The sequence below is a fragment of the Schistocerca piceifrons genome, chromosome X, assembly GCF_021461385.2.
Source record: "Schistocerca piceifrons isolate TAMUIC-IGC-003096 chromosome X, iqSchPice1.1, whole genome shotgun sequence".
Lineage (NCBI taxonomy): Eukaryota > Metazoa > Arthropoda > Insecta > Orthoptera > Acrididae > Schistocerca > Schistocerca piceifrons.
Genome location: NC_060149.1, coordinates 447,729,575 through 447,743,974, shown reverse-complemented (window position 1 = coordinate 447,743,974; position 14,400 = coordinate 447,729,575). Strand labels below are relative to the sequence as shown.

General features: G+C 38.3%; 1 protein-coding gene across 1 annotated transcript in view; it reads right to left on the bottom strand.

Annotated features, from left to right (window-relative positions):
* Positions 1 to 14,400, bottom strand: part of LOC124721889 (tolloid-like protein 1) — a 577,505-nt gene that overhangs the window by 146,205 nt on the left and 416,900 nt on the right. The window contains exons 7-9 of the mRNA XM_047247042.1: positions 12,575 to 12,802; positions 9,661 to 9,783; positions 5,337 to 5,488 (exon numbers count right to left, since the gene is read on the bottom strand). Of these exons, the coding sequence (XP_047102998.1) occupies positions 5,337 to 5,488; positions 9,661 to 9,783; positions 12,575 to 12,802 (503 nt within the window). The remainder of the gene's footprint in view (positions 1 to 5,336; positions 5,489 to 9,660; positions 9,784 to 12,574; positions 12,803 to 14,400) is intronic.

Here is a 14,400-nt window from a genome sequence, read left to right as displayed (position 1 = left end):
TATTGTTAAAAACGATATTATCATAAGTAAAAAATTGGATCTCAAATGGGGAGAAACACTCTGGATGCAGTGAAAAACTTTACTGAAAAGATCTGCAAATTATTGGATCAGAGAAGTAAAGTTGCAGATATCTTCCGTGACCTCACAAAGGCATTTGACTCTGTGAATCATGACTTGCTTATCTACAAATCAGACAAATATGGGATTAAGGACAATCCTCTAAATTGGTTTACACCATACTTACAAACCAGAAAATGATGGGTAACTATCACTTCGGATGCAGTGAACTATTATTCTAAATGGAGTACAGTATCACAAGGTGTGCCTCAAGGCTCCATTCTGGGGCCAGTCCCGTTCATTTCTACGTAAATGATTTACCCATAAATATAAATTCCCCGTTGGTTCTGTTTGCAGGTGATAATTCTGTTTTAATTGAAGATGACAATGCAGAAAAATTCTGAGCTTCATCATAAGCACACAGAATACCTTAGAAAACTGGTTCCAGTTTAATGGGTTGAAACTGAACAGTACAAAATGCCATGTGGTACATTTCAAAACCAAACTTTCAAAATATGTGGAGCTTAAAATACAACATAACAATCAACTTGCGTAAAAAGTTGTCACAGTCAAATCCCTAGAACTACATGTGTACAGAACTTAAGGTGGAATGCACATACTGACTTCCTATCAAATAAACTATGCAAATTCCACTGACTTACGTACACAAAAATTGATTAGCATAGTTATTTTGAATCGGTTATTATATATGATACAATTTTTTGTGGAAGTTCAAGTAGTGTATCTTGAATACTGAAACTGCAAAAGAAAATTGTCATATACACGTGTACTACTCAGCAAACAGAGTCTTGTCGCCCATTATTTCAGAAACTGCAAATCCATATACATTTATGTAACTATATGCTTCCTATAGAGCAGACAAAAATTATTTGGTCAGAATAATTTTAACCTCACATATAACATGAGAAATAAAAATAATTTTACGTTACCCACACACCAGTTGAAATTGTGTGCATGGACTCCACAGTATATGGGGATGGTCATGTATAACAAGTTAATGAGCAAAAACATATTTAATATGAAATGAGAAATTTTAAGAAGGAGGCTACGGCAGATGCTGTGGGAGAAATGCTACTATTCAATAGAATAATTCATTGAGGATGAAATGATAATTTGCGTAAGTGTTAGATTTTATTGCTCATATATGTAACAAAATTGTGTTGTTATTTTGATGCTGTTTGTTAAAATCAGCTGTTCTGTGTTTATTGTGAAATTTTACTACAGTTCTGACATGCCTCCTGTAGCTGAATCAAATGATTTAGATTATGAACATTATGAGACAAATAAACCATAATTCACAAAAATTATGTAAATAGTTCTCTTTAATACATTGTCCATGCAGATTACAATTGTGACCACGTGTCAAAATCATGAATAACCTCCATTTGCAGCACATACTACTGCAAGAAGAGAGTTAGTGAGGTTCTGGAAGGTGTCAACAGGGATGCGGAACCATGCCGACTCCAGTGCCATGGCCAGGTGTGCTAGGTTTCTCAGTCAATGATCCATGGTCTGAGCAGACCCATCAAGGTGGTCCCACAGATTCTTGATTGGGTTTAAATCCAGGGAGTTTGGTGACCATGGAAGCATGGTAAAGTTATCCTGGTGCCCTTTGAACCATGCATGTACTCTGGAAGGTGTGTGACATGCATTGTCCTGGTCATAGATGCCACTGTGGCAAGGAAAAACCAACTACATGTAGGGGTAGACATGTCCCACAAGGATAGATAGATGTATTGAGAGATGTATTGATCCCTTGTGCCTTCCAGAATGATGAGACTAGCCAGGGAATGCCACAAAAACATTCAGACCAAAATCTTCCCTCCTCTGGCCTGGGGCCTTCTGATGATTGATGCAGGGCGTTTGCTTTCACATGTTTCACGCTACTGGAGCATATAATGTGATTCTTCATAAAAGTACACCTGTCACCACTCAGTGGACATCCAGTTTCAATACCTGCATGCAAATTTCAGCCTTTGTCACTGATGAACAGCATTCAGCATGGGTGCATGAAGCAGGTGCCTGCTGTGAAGTCTCATACTCTGCAATGTTCACTAAACAGCCATTGAGGAGACACTAATGGTAACCCCTTAGTTCATCTCAGTGGTCAGTAACTTAATAGTTGCACATCTATTTGCTAGTACACATCTCTGCAGCCATCATTCACCCCTGTCACCTCTGGCCTATGGTGCAACACAGTTGCCTTCCAACCAGTTTTCGATAGTGCCATTTTTCCATGTATTGTACACTGTAACCATGGTAAACAATTCACAAACTTATCCAATTTCAAAATGATTCCACCCTTAACCTGAAAGCCAATGATCATGCCCTTTTGGAGATCAGATAAATGTCTCTGTTTCTTGGTTATGACAAGCACTGCACTTTTGTGTGCCCCATACTTGGTTCTTATACCCTCCACTGCTAGTGCTGCCACTTAACATCTGTGAGTGGTTGTTGCACAGTGATGCTGAATATAGGCAGTAGCCACACCACTAATGTGACTGCATCATATATAATATAATATTAAAGAATTGCTTACTGCTACAGAATGTGTGTCCTATATCAAAATAATTTAAGGTCACATATACAATTCTGACATGCCTCCTGTACCTGAATCAAACGATTTAGATTATGAACATTATGAGACAAATAAACCATAATTCACAAAAAGTACATAAATAGTTCTCTTTAATACATTGTCCAGGCAGATTACAATTGTACCACGTGTCAAAATCATGATCGTCCATAGGGCCTGGACTAGGCAACAGACGTCATAAGCGCGTGACTGCGTGTGAGATCGCTCTCTAAGTTTTCATCTATTTTTAGGTTGCAGATATATATTTTAACAGTTTTTATGATAATATTTACTATATAAGTGACTTATTAGTGGTTTCTTCATTCACCTCTGCCTTTCTTGTGTTGTGACCTGATATTTGTGGGTGTTTCGTATTGAGCAACTTAACCTCTTACCCGTGTTTACATTCTGCGCTGACCAGTTGCAGCTGTAGCGGCACATCGAAAGCTAAGAACTAATTAATTGTGTGTGTATAGTAGTTTATTTAGGAACTTTAGTAGTCTTCAACCAGTGTTCTTGGTGTTTTCCGGTGAAATAACTTCAGAAGAAATTTTTGCGAACTGCTTTCAGTTTCGTTACTGTCATTAGACAATTGATTTTCTTTCTGTGTTAGTATTTTGTTATATTCTCATTTGTTGTTGATTAATACTGTCAATAATAGTAGTTACTTTCCTTGTAGAGCAAGTTTGTGATTATTGTAGTCAGTTTTTAACACCTTCTTATTGTAGTAGCGGAACTTAGATAAAGTTGTTTTCTTGTTTCAATAACTGTAAAATTTTACCATGAGTGAGAAGTGTGGGCTTTGCCGTAGGTTCGTGAGTAGTGGATTGCAGTGTGAGACCTGTTCGAAGTATTTTCACTGGGGGGAATGCAGTGGGGAAGCCAGTGGGCATTCTGGTGAGATCCTCTTCTGGAACTGCAGGTTATGTAGCAAGAGTAAGTTGATAGAGGAGCAGGAGTGTAAGATCTGTGCCCTTCAGGTGCAGTTGAAAAACGCACAGGAGGAGCTAAATAGGATGAGGAGGGAGAAGGGGGTTGGGGAATGGGAGCTGGCTGTTGGCAAGAGATCTGCTAGGAGAAGGAGATTTTCAGATAGTTTTACTATTGGTGATTGTAATAGATATGACCAACTGTGAGAGTCTAGTGGAGAGGAATCTCTAGTAAATGTAGATGTAGGAAGTATGCAGCAGACCTCAGCAGTTACGGTGGCTAGAACAGTTGCAAAATCTAAGAGAAAGAAGAAGGACTCAACAAGTCATTGGAAGATCCCTGCAGAAAGGTTTAGCCATGTTGCCTCTGTAGCTGTCCATAAAATGGTAACATTCTTGCCAATGCAGAATTTTGTGCATGAATTGATCTCTTGATTGTGTCCCATAAATGTTCAATGGGATTCATGTCTGGCAATCTTGGTGACCAAATTGTTTGCTTGAACTCACCAGAATATTCTTCAAACCAAACAACTGTGACCTGGTAACATGGCATATCATTATTTGGGAACATGGAGTACTTGAATGGCTGCAAATGGTCTCCAAGTTGCCAGACATAACCCTTTCCCTTCAATGATTGGTTCAGTCAGACCAGAGGACACAGTCCATTCCACTAATCACAGGCCACACCATTACACAGCCACTACCAGCTTCCACAGTGCCTTGCTGACAACCTGGGCCCATGGCTTCATGGTTTCTGCACCACACTTGAACCCTACCATCAGCTCTTACCAACTGAATTTAGGACTCATCTGATCACACCATAGTTTTCCAGTCATCTAGGGTCCAACCGCATGATCATGAGGTCAGGAGAAGTGCTGCAGCAATATTGTGGTGTTAGTAAAGACACTCACATCAGTTGTCTGTACCTCATTAACAGCAAATTTTTCCACACTATCCAAATGGATATGTTTGTCATACATCCCACATTGATTTCTGCAGCTGTTTCATGCAGTGTTGATTGTCTGTTAGCACTGACAACTCTACACACATGCCACTGCTTTCGATCATTAAGTGAAGGCCATTGGTCACTGAAGTTAGGTGTTCTTGGCACACTCTTGACACTGTGGATCTCAGAATATTGCATTTCTTAATGATTTCCGAAATGGAATCTCCCATGTGTCTAGCTCCAACTACCATTCCGCATTCAACATTTGTCAATTACTGCCATGCAGCCATAATCACATCAGAAACTCTTTCACATGAATCACCTGAGTACAAATCCAATCTGGTGCCCTTTTGCACCTTGTATATGAGATGTTACCACTATATGTATATGTGGCTACCACTGCCCCATGACTTTTATCACCACAATGTAATCTCATTTATTAAATAATAATGTTGCTATGTGTTGAAACTATGACAGGTTTAATCTTATTAGACGTTCTTAGTGCTTGTGCTTATGTAAAACAACTCACTTATGTGTTCCACCAGACATTCTCCAAAAACACTAACAATTTCAACAAAAAAATATCTCTTGTAGGCTACATTTTTGTGTGGATTTTAGATTAATCAATGTCATTAAGATTTAATGACATTAAAAGATGTAAAAGAAATACTTTATCAACATAATATTTCTCTAATATTACAGAATTTTTGGAGGTATTTTCTAAATTCTGAATGACATTGTATCATTTTGACCTGGTATTCAGCATTAGAAATTAATCTCAGACTTGTAGAACTACACTGTACCTCACCTCAAAAGACTGGAACTTGAGTGCCACCTGATAATCTTGTTGAGCAGTAATTCTCCATACACATTCTTTATTAGGTTGATAATCTTCTGGATAGTTAGGAGATTCTAAATGGCCACCTGTCCCCCTGATTTCAATTTGTCCCCCACATACAGCTGGAAACAGAGTAAGACAGAGGTCAGAGTGAGAGAAGAACAGTTTATATAAAAGTGTATGTAGTTAGTAGGCAGCAGAAAAGGAAAATGCACTTGTGGTCTATAAAGAAGCACTTAAATCTTTGTTCATTGAATGATTAGTAAAACCAGTTTGTTCAAGCACCATCTGGATAAAACTGATTTATCCATTTATTTGTCATCAACAAGCAGAGAGATCATACAACAAACGTTTATAATTTGAATAAAATGCCTAGACATACCATCAAATATTGTTTGAATGAAACGTAGAAATAAGGATCAAATGTTAGAAAAGGCACTTTATATGTCTATGAGATGCATCTGAAGCCTTTAGACCTGCACTCAGCAAATCACTGAGAATTAGAAGGCAGAGGCCCTTCCTTGTTGCCACAATATTTACATCCAGTAAAGATGACAACTTAATGGACACATAAATACTGGACAGTAAATGTGAAGCATTATGGCTCAGCTTTCAAACTTGTATTATTATTCTTCTTCAGAGCATACAGTTATAGTACATTGACATCAAAATACCCAGTCTGCTACCTTCTACATAAGCCACAGACTTAATAATGGGAGCATTTGTTTAAGATGGAATGGGTAAATTTAATGTGGATAGTGTAAGGGATGCGGAGGGTTCAGGGTCTGGGAGAAAGAGAAACAAGATAAAAGGACAAGAATTCAGTGGTAGAGACAACACACTCATGTCAGGGAAACTGATTGCACTATAGTATAAAATGTTTTGGGTGAACATATAGTGTTAAATCTATATAAAATTCTGCAGTTTTCTTAATACCCACCTCGAATACAACTGGTAGGCAAAGAAGCAACAGAATTTCACAGATTAAATGTCATAGTGTTGCCCCTCCTACTACTGATTATATCTTTGCTAACAATGCTAGGTTATCTGTAACATCATTGTTCTGATCATAATGACAGTACACTGGGAGCTACAAGCATTTAAGATGTGAATCATCTCAGTAATAGATGATCTAACATCTGTGTTGAGGTCAAATGGCTTCATGAACACATGAAAACAAGTCAGCACTGTATGGAAAATGCAGACAGATGTCTGATAAGTGAAAAAAAAAGATCAGTACACCATGACTCTCTGTTCTGTGGAACAACATTGATTACATTTGGATTGATTTTAAACAGGCTATACAGTACAAGCAATTTTTTCAGTCATTTAAAAAATCAGAGTGATGCTGAAATCTGTGTATCAGATGCTTTCCATATTTATTTATACTTTAATTTTCAGCATCATTCATGGTGCACCATTTTACTCGTCATTGCTGTTCCAGGTACTTTGGTCTAACAGTACAAGGCAGGACAACCATTACAAATGAGCAATACCGGCCAGTTTTCCAACTGCTTTCATTACATGTGCAGACAACATGGAATTGGATTATCAAGAACAGCAATGGACTATGTAGTTTTGGTATACAGAGGGCGTAAACAGTGCAGATATTCACAGGCATTTGATGGCAGTTTGTGGAGAGTGTGCATCATCATGAAAAGTGCTCTTGCAAAATGACAATACTCATGCCCACATGAGCTGGAAAACCATGGCTTTCATTGCTGAAATGGGGTTCCAAGTACTACCAAATTCACTGTATTCTCCTGAATTGGCCTCCTTAACTTCTGTAGGCTCCCCTTCAACCACTTTTCTAGAGTCTGTTGCACCTACTGCTGGACAGCTCCTTGCAGTTCCTATAAACCTGCAAAATAATGTCCTCACAGACATTTCTTCACAGCACCAGAAGGGAGAAGGATGGCAACCATGTTTCCCCACTCATACAGGGATGAGTGTTGTCATATTGTAAGAGCACTTTTCATGATAGTGCACACTTTCCGCACATTGCCACCAATTGCCTGACAATATCCACTGTGTTTACACCCTCCTTCCACAAAAACCATATTATACAGCACTATCCTTCATGATCACACTCCATGTTGTCTGCTCACATAGTGGTAGCAGTTGTGAAATTGGACTGTACTATGCAGGGATTACATTTCTAGTGATTGTCCTGCCACCTACATTTAGAACAAAGTGCTACATATTTGGACCTGTAATGATTGGTTGAATGGCACACCCTGATGGGGAAAAAATAAATTTTAAACCAATATCAATGTGGAAAGCCTATTTTAGAATAGTTATTGATTCAGAGTCTCACATATTTATAATACAGGGTACGGTATTTGTGCCTGACAAAGTTGTTAGCAGAGGTCAGTCTGGGAGGAGGCAGAGGGGGACTCTAGCTGGCCACCCAGGTCCCCTGATCTGTCAGTGTGTGATTACTTTGTGTGAGGAGCCCTCGAGTTTAAAATGCATCAAAATAACCCTCATAGTCTTCAAGAACTGCAGCAAAGCATTTTGAATGAGATGGCAGCAATTCCAGCCATTCCTGCTTTGATCTCCCTTCAGCAACTTGTTGACTGGAGCCCAAAAGTGTCAAGACATGAATTGTGGCCACTTTTGATGTCTGATATAGTCAGGTTATTATTGTATTTACTTTCCTCCACTGTGTTTCTGTGCACCCTGGAACTCTATTCTCCAGGTCACTTTTATTTGGCCCACCTCATACTATGTGTTAAAGTAATAAAGTTACCAGAATGAGATTTTCACTCTGCAGCAGAGTGAGCGCTGATATGAAACTTCCTGGCAGATTAAAACTGTGTGCCCGACTGAGACTCAAACTCGGGACCTTTGCCTTTCGCGGGCAAGTGCTCTACCATCTGAGCTACCGAAGCACGACTAACGCCCAGTCTCCACAGCTTTACTTCTGCCAGTATCTCGTCTCCTACCTTCCAAACCTTACAGAAGCTCTCCTGCAAACCTTACAGTTTGGAAGGTAGGAGACAAGATACTGGCAGAAGTGAAGCTGTGGGGACCGGGCATGAGTCGTGCTTTGGTAGCTCAGATGGTAGAGCACTTGCCCGCGAAAGGCAAAGGTCCTGAATCCGAGTCTCGGTCAGGCACACAGTTTTAATCTTCCAGGAAGTTTCATATCAGCACACACTTCACTGCAGAGTGAAAATCTCATTCTGGAAACATCCCTCAGGCTGTGGCTAAGCCATGTCTCTGTAGTATCCTTTCTTTCAGGAGTGCTAGTTCTGCAAGGTTCGCAGGAGAGCTTCTGTAAAGTTTGGAAGGTAGGAGATGAGGTACTGGCAGAAGTAAAGCTGTGGGGACCAGGCATGAGTCGTGCTTTGGTAGCTCAGATGGTAGAGCACTTGCCCGCAAAAGGCAAAGGTCCTGAGTTCGAGTCTCGGTCGGGCACACAGTTTTAATCTGCCAGGAAGTTTAATAAAGTTACACTGGACAGATTATTCCAACTATTTCTCGGTGGAGCAGCAAATGCCAGTAGCACATCAAGTACATAACTCTGAAAAAATCAGCTATGGCAAAACACAGTTCTATGAATTAACTGAAGATCTTGCTTGATCAAATGTAGAGGCTAGCATCAACTTCAAATTAGTGGGACAAAGTATTCAAAGAGGCCATGAAAATCAGAATGTGCACCAACAACATTACCAAAGATACAAGCTGCTCTTTTAGCAATGTGTTGAAGTGGACACTGAATAGCAGGAGACTATAGAGGTGTACATTCCAAGCTGCACATCATGATCAGAACAACAATGCTGCAGATTATGCATGCAATCTCCTGTAGCAGTGCATACTTCATTTTTTCATTTGCAACATCTGGTCACCTCTTTGCCAGTCACTGGCTTCCCTGGTGGATAATGTTAGAAGCTCAGAATTTTGTACACATTTAACATTCCAAGTTCACTGCAGATATTTGATATACAACAAACTGATGGTGGTAAACTTTGTAGTTATAATTGCATACTACTTTGAATATGGTTTCTGGAGACAATTTTTAGAAATCTTCAGAAATGGGAAATAAGATAAGGTACACTAAAATTTGCATATTACTTAAAAATGTAGTTTTTATGCAGTTTAATAATACTGATATAATAACCATATGTACAAGTGAGTCTTGAGCAATTAAAACTATATGAAAAAGCTGGCTCCAAATATAGGTATCAGTTTGTCATAAAATGTCAGTATGCTCTCCAAAGCATGTATAGTTTTAGATGACACATACAATATATGTGATAGTTACATCATACTTCAGTGCAGCACCAACCTTCATACTTAGCTTGAAAACCTTTGTGGCGGCCTTGTGGGTTTGATGATACATAAGTTATTAGCATTCTGCTTCCTGTTGAAAGTATTGCATTTGTGGGTGGATTGTCTGGACAGTATCTTCCTGCAATAGAAATTTCTTTAGAAACAGTTGGTTCTTTTAATGTGAGCAAAAAGAATAATCATAAGGAACCAATGTTATTACTTCAGTTTTATAAATGCTTGACATTCTATCATGCACAGCAACCCAAAACTACTAAATTTTCCCCTCACTTATACTGGTGACTGGATTCATTCAAAAAATGAGCATCTTCAGATCATGGTGCTTAGAGAGCAACTAGGTATTTGCAGATGATTTGTAGAGATGAGCCACACATGCAGTGTTCTCCAATCACTATGATCTGCATATATTCATTACTTTAATAAAAGTGGTGATCAGAGTCAAAAAATAGACTCATTAAACTGTAATAACAGGCCTTTCAGAATATTTCAATTTTATTTATTTGCAACTAGAAATTTAGTAAAAGCTGATTGTCCACTGCTCACTGTACTTCCGCTATTGTTAAAGGGATGTGAGTACAATGAATTGTTGAAAAACTTACCTACTTCATAACCTAGTTACTACAAAGTTGAATTAATGATTCTTTCTTAGCTGATAATTTATTTCTTACTTCACCATTTTGTGTAGGAATACACATATCATTATATACAGGTAAGGTACATACAAATAAGCTATTCCAAGCCACACTAGATAATCCTGAACCTATTTCTCTATTCCTTCTACAAATTACAGGGTGATTATAATTAAACTTTCAGTATTTAAGCCAATGTAGATGCAAAACTATTAATTGTATGGGTACAAAACTTTATTTGAATGATGTTCAGACTGTGTGTTGCAGGATGCGTGTTGTTAGTAGTGTTGGTGTCATGACTTGTGATTCAATGCTGGTGTTGGTTTGGCAACTTAGAGTTGAAATGGAAGCATCAGTATGCATTACAGTTGGAGGAATTCAGTGTGGATCTGGAAAAGGTGAGTGGGGCTGTACTTATAAAGCTGGTTCATGAAAGCAATAGCAATAGTGCTGCTGCTCTTCGTGAGTATCAGTGCATTAATGTGATATGGAATTGGAAGTTTGAATTAATTGGAAATTTGGAAATTTCTCCTGGGAGAGTTCAATGGCTAGTTAAAGAAGGTACTGTTGCCATGGTTGAAAGTGCCAGACACGATGTACAATCATCAAGCAGTGCACCAGTGTCATAACACCTAAACATTCAACCTGAGATGTGCAGGCAGCAGTACAGCTATCTCTAGTGCAGTTCCAGGATATCATGGTTACAGGCGGTCATCACATTGAGTAAACTTTGTAACCTGGGATGTAAATTTGGTATGCAATTAATACATGTTACCTTCTCATTTGGAAATTAAAATGTGTTTCTTTCAATGGTTTATTTGTTATTTCTCTTCCACATGTCTTTAAAAATGTTTCCACAAAATTTCATTGTCCTAAAATCACTCACTTTTAATGTGGCCTCTCAAGTAGCAAAAGTTTAAATTACAACTACCCTATATATTATTTCACTTTGAACTAATTTGTGTATATGATTGGAGTGACTAAGATAGTGAGTGCCGGTGTAATAGGTATATGTGGTGATCAGCAAGCTGTCCAACATGATTTTACTCATTGTTGTCATGGGTGATAGATACTATAAATGCAATTTACAAGAACTGGTAATTATCATTGTTTTGGTCAATGGGGAGGGAGGGCAGTGAAACTGGGGAAACTGCAGGAACATACAAACAGTAAAATTTCTAAACTGTTTGCTTGCTTCTGTGTTCATGTATATTACAAGAGGACTAATGTCACTATTACAAATAGATTTTGTGAGAACTGTGCAGTCCAGCAAACCCCTGTGATGAATGTTTACTGCAATGCTGCTTGAAGGAAAATTTACATTTTCAGTGAGAGACATTATTGGCCAAATATGGTGGCTTGTATCCTTGGGTATAGCCCAAATACTAGAAGATATTTCCTAATAGTCCTGACTAACATTATAGGAACAAAACTGGTCTTGATTTATGCTGCAGTAACTATTCAGTCAGCAAAGATTTCTTATCTGTTGCAGCAGGCCACATATGTTACTGTCATTTGGAGACAGTAAGCTGATCTTTGGATCATTGGCCCCATTACTGATCCATAGCAAGGTGGAAAATCCTTGGAAGGACTGTGACACCTCTCAGAGACTCATAACTCAGCATCACTAAACTTCTGTTAAATTCTTTCATTATATTCACTGGCACCATTCCAGCATGTCTTTAACCTGGTATGATGCCTAAAATAACAGACCAGTCTTTCAACAAGTCAATTACAGATGTTAAAATTTCAGCATGTCCACACTCATTATGTCATCCTTACTTTATCTTCAGCACAGAACTTGCACCAAAGCCTTTATTGCTCTCTGACAGTGTTCCTTGCAAATATAGTGAGTCTAAGTCATGCCTTCAGAGGTTTTTGTGTTTAATTTTGCACTGCTGTATGAGAGTGAATGACACTTTTATCTAAAAACAAAAATGATGCAAAGTGATCTACTTTGGCAAATAAGGTACTGAGTAACTTAAAGTAGCACATTATGTAAAATGTTTACAGATAGCAGTAGCTGGTAAAAATTAAATATTATAAGAATAATTTTCAGAAGTTCCAGAAGTACAGCATGCAACCACAATGTCCATAAAATTAAGGAGATTCTCATTAAACGTATAAACATGTACTGAAAATAGAATATAAAGAGCAATAAATGACGAATTACAATATTTTCATTTCTTCTGTAGCAAAATATGTAAAACATTGATGCCAGTATTTTAGACAGTCTAAATAATCTAAACCAACATAATAATGAAGACAATAAAACTTGTTTACCTATAAGAGGTGATTTTTGCCAATAACCATCTCTTATCTCTATGTAATCAGAACAGCAATTTTCATTGGGATACATGTCTATACTTGTAATGTTAAGAATGATTCGTTCACCATGTGTTGCTGTTATTCTCCACTCACAATGTTCTGGTGTTACAGAAGCTGCTGCAGTTGGATGGAAACCTGGAGTTGAAAATGTAGCTGAATTTTCTTGATAAGTTCTACCACAACCTATAACACAAATTTAGTAAATCAACATTTTTACATTTATAAATTTGAAAATTTTGGAATAATTATTGTGAGTTAAGATTGGTATACAATGTCAGATGCATAGAGTCTAGCACACACCAACATTATGAAGATAGAGATATATACAGGTAAGTTTTGCAACACTGGTCCATTTCCTTAATATTTCTTTTGAAAAATATTTTCAACTGCAGTTGAAACAACTGTACACTTTGCTAAACCACTCTTCAAATATATTTTCTTTGTGAGAACCTCTGCACCTGGGTATATTATCTTTCCATGTCTGTAGAAGATCTATCTCCAAAGGAAATGGCCACCTTTTCAGTTCAGTAATCACATGTGAAAATAAGATGCTGTCACAGAGAGCAAGGCAAGAACTACTTAAGGATTATAAAGTATTCTGCAGCCAAACAGTCAGTAATAATAAAATAACAATAATAATAATAACAATACTTTACTCAACATAGAATGATTCACTGCATATGTACAAAAACAGCAAATGTTACAGTTCTTTATACATAACATGATAATATATTCTTCTCAATTTGTCATTGATTCACAAATGATAAAATTACAAATACATGGTTTCCTGAATACTGTTAATATATTTTTTTCCAAGCACTTCTTACTCTTCATACACTATGTGATCAAAAGTACCCGGACACCCCAAAAAACATACATTTTTCATATTAGGTGCATTGTGCTGCCACTTACTTCCAGGTACTCCATATCAGCAACCTCAGTAGTCATTAGGCATCATGAGAGAGCAGAATGGGGCACTTCGCAGAACCTACGGACTTCAAACGTGATCAGGTGATTGGGTGTCACTTATGTCATATGTCTGTATGTGAGATTTCCACACTCCTAAACATCCCTATGTCCACTGTTTCCAATGTGACAGTGAAGTGGAAACGTGAAGGGACATGTACATCACAAAAGCGTACAGACTGACTTCGTCTATTGACTGACAGAGACTGCTGACAGTTGAAAAGGGTCATAACGTGTAATAGGCACACATTTACTCAGACCACTACACAGGAATTCCAAACTGCATCAGGATCCACTGCAAGTACTATGACAGTTAGGAAGGAAGTGAGAAAACTTGAATTTCGTGGTTGAGCGGCTGCTCATAAGCCCACACATCACACTGGTAAATGCCTCACTTGGTGTAAGGAGCATAAACATTGGGCAATTGAACAGTGGAGAAACATTGTGTGGAGTGACAAATCATGGTACACAATGTGGCAATCTGATGGCAGGTTGTGGGTATCGAGAATGCCTGGTGAACGTCATCTGCCAGTGTGTGTAGTGCGAACAGTAAAATTTGGAGGCGGTGGTGCTATGGTATGGTCATGTGTTTCATGGAGGGGACTTGCACCCCTTGCTGTTTTGCATGGCTTTATCACAGCACTGGCCTACATTTATATTTTAAGCACCTTATTGCTTCCCACTGTTGAAGCGCAATTTGTGGATGGCAATTGGATCTTTCAACTCGATTGAGCACATGTTCATAATGCACGGCCTGTGGCGGAATGGTTACATGACAGTAACATCCCTGTAGTGGACTGGCCTGCACAGAGTCC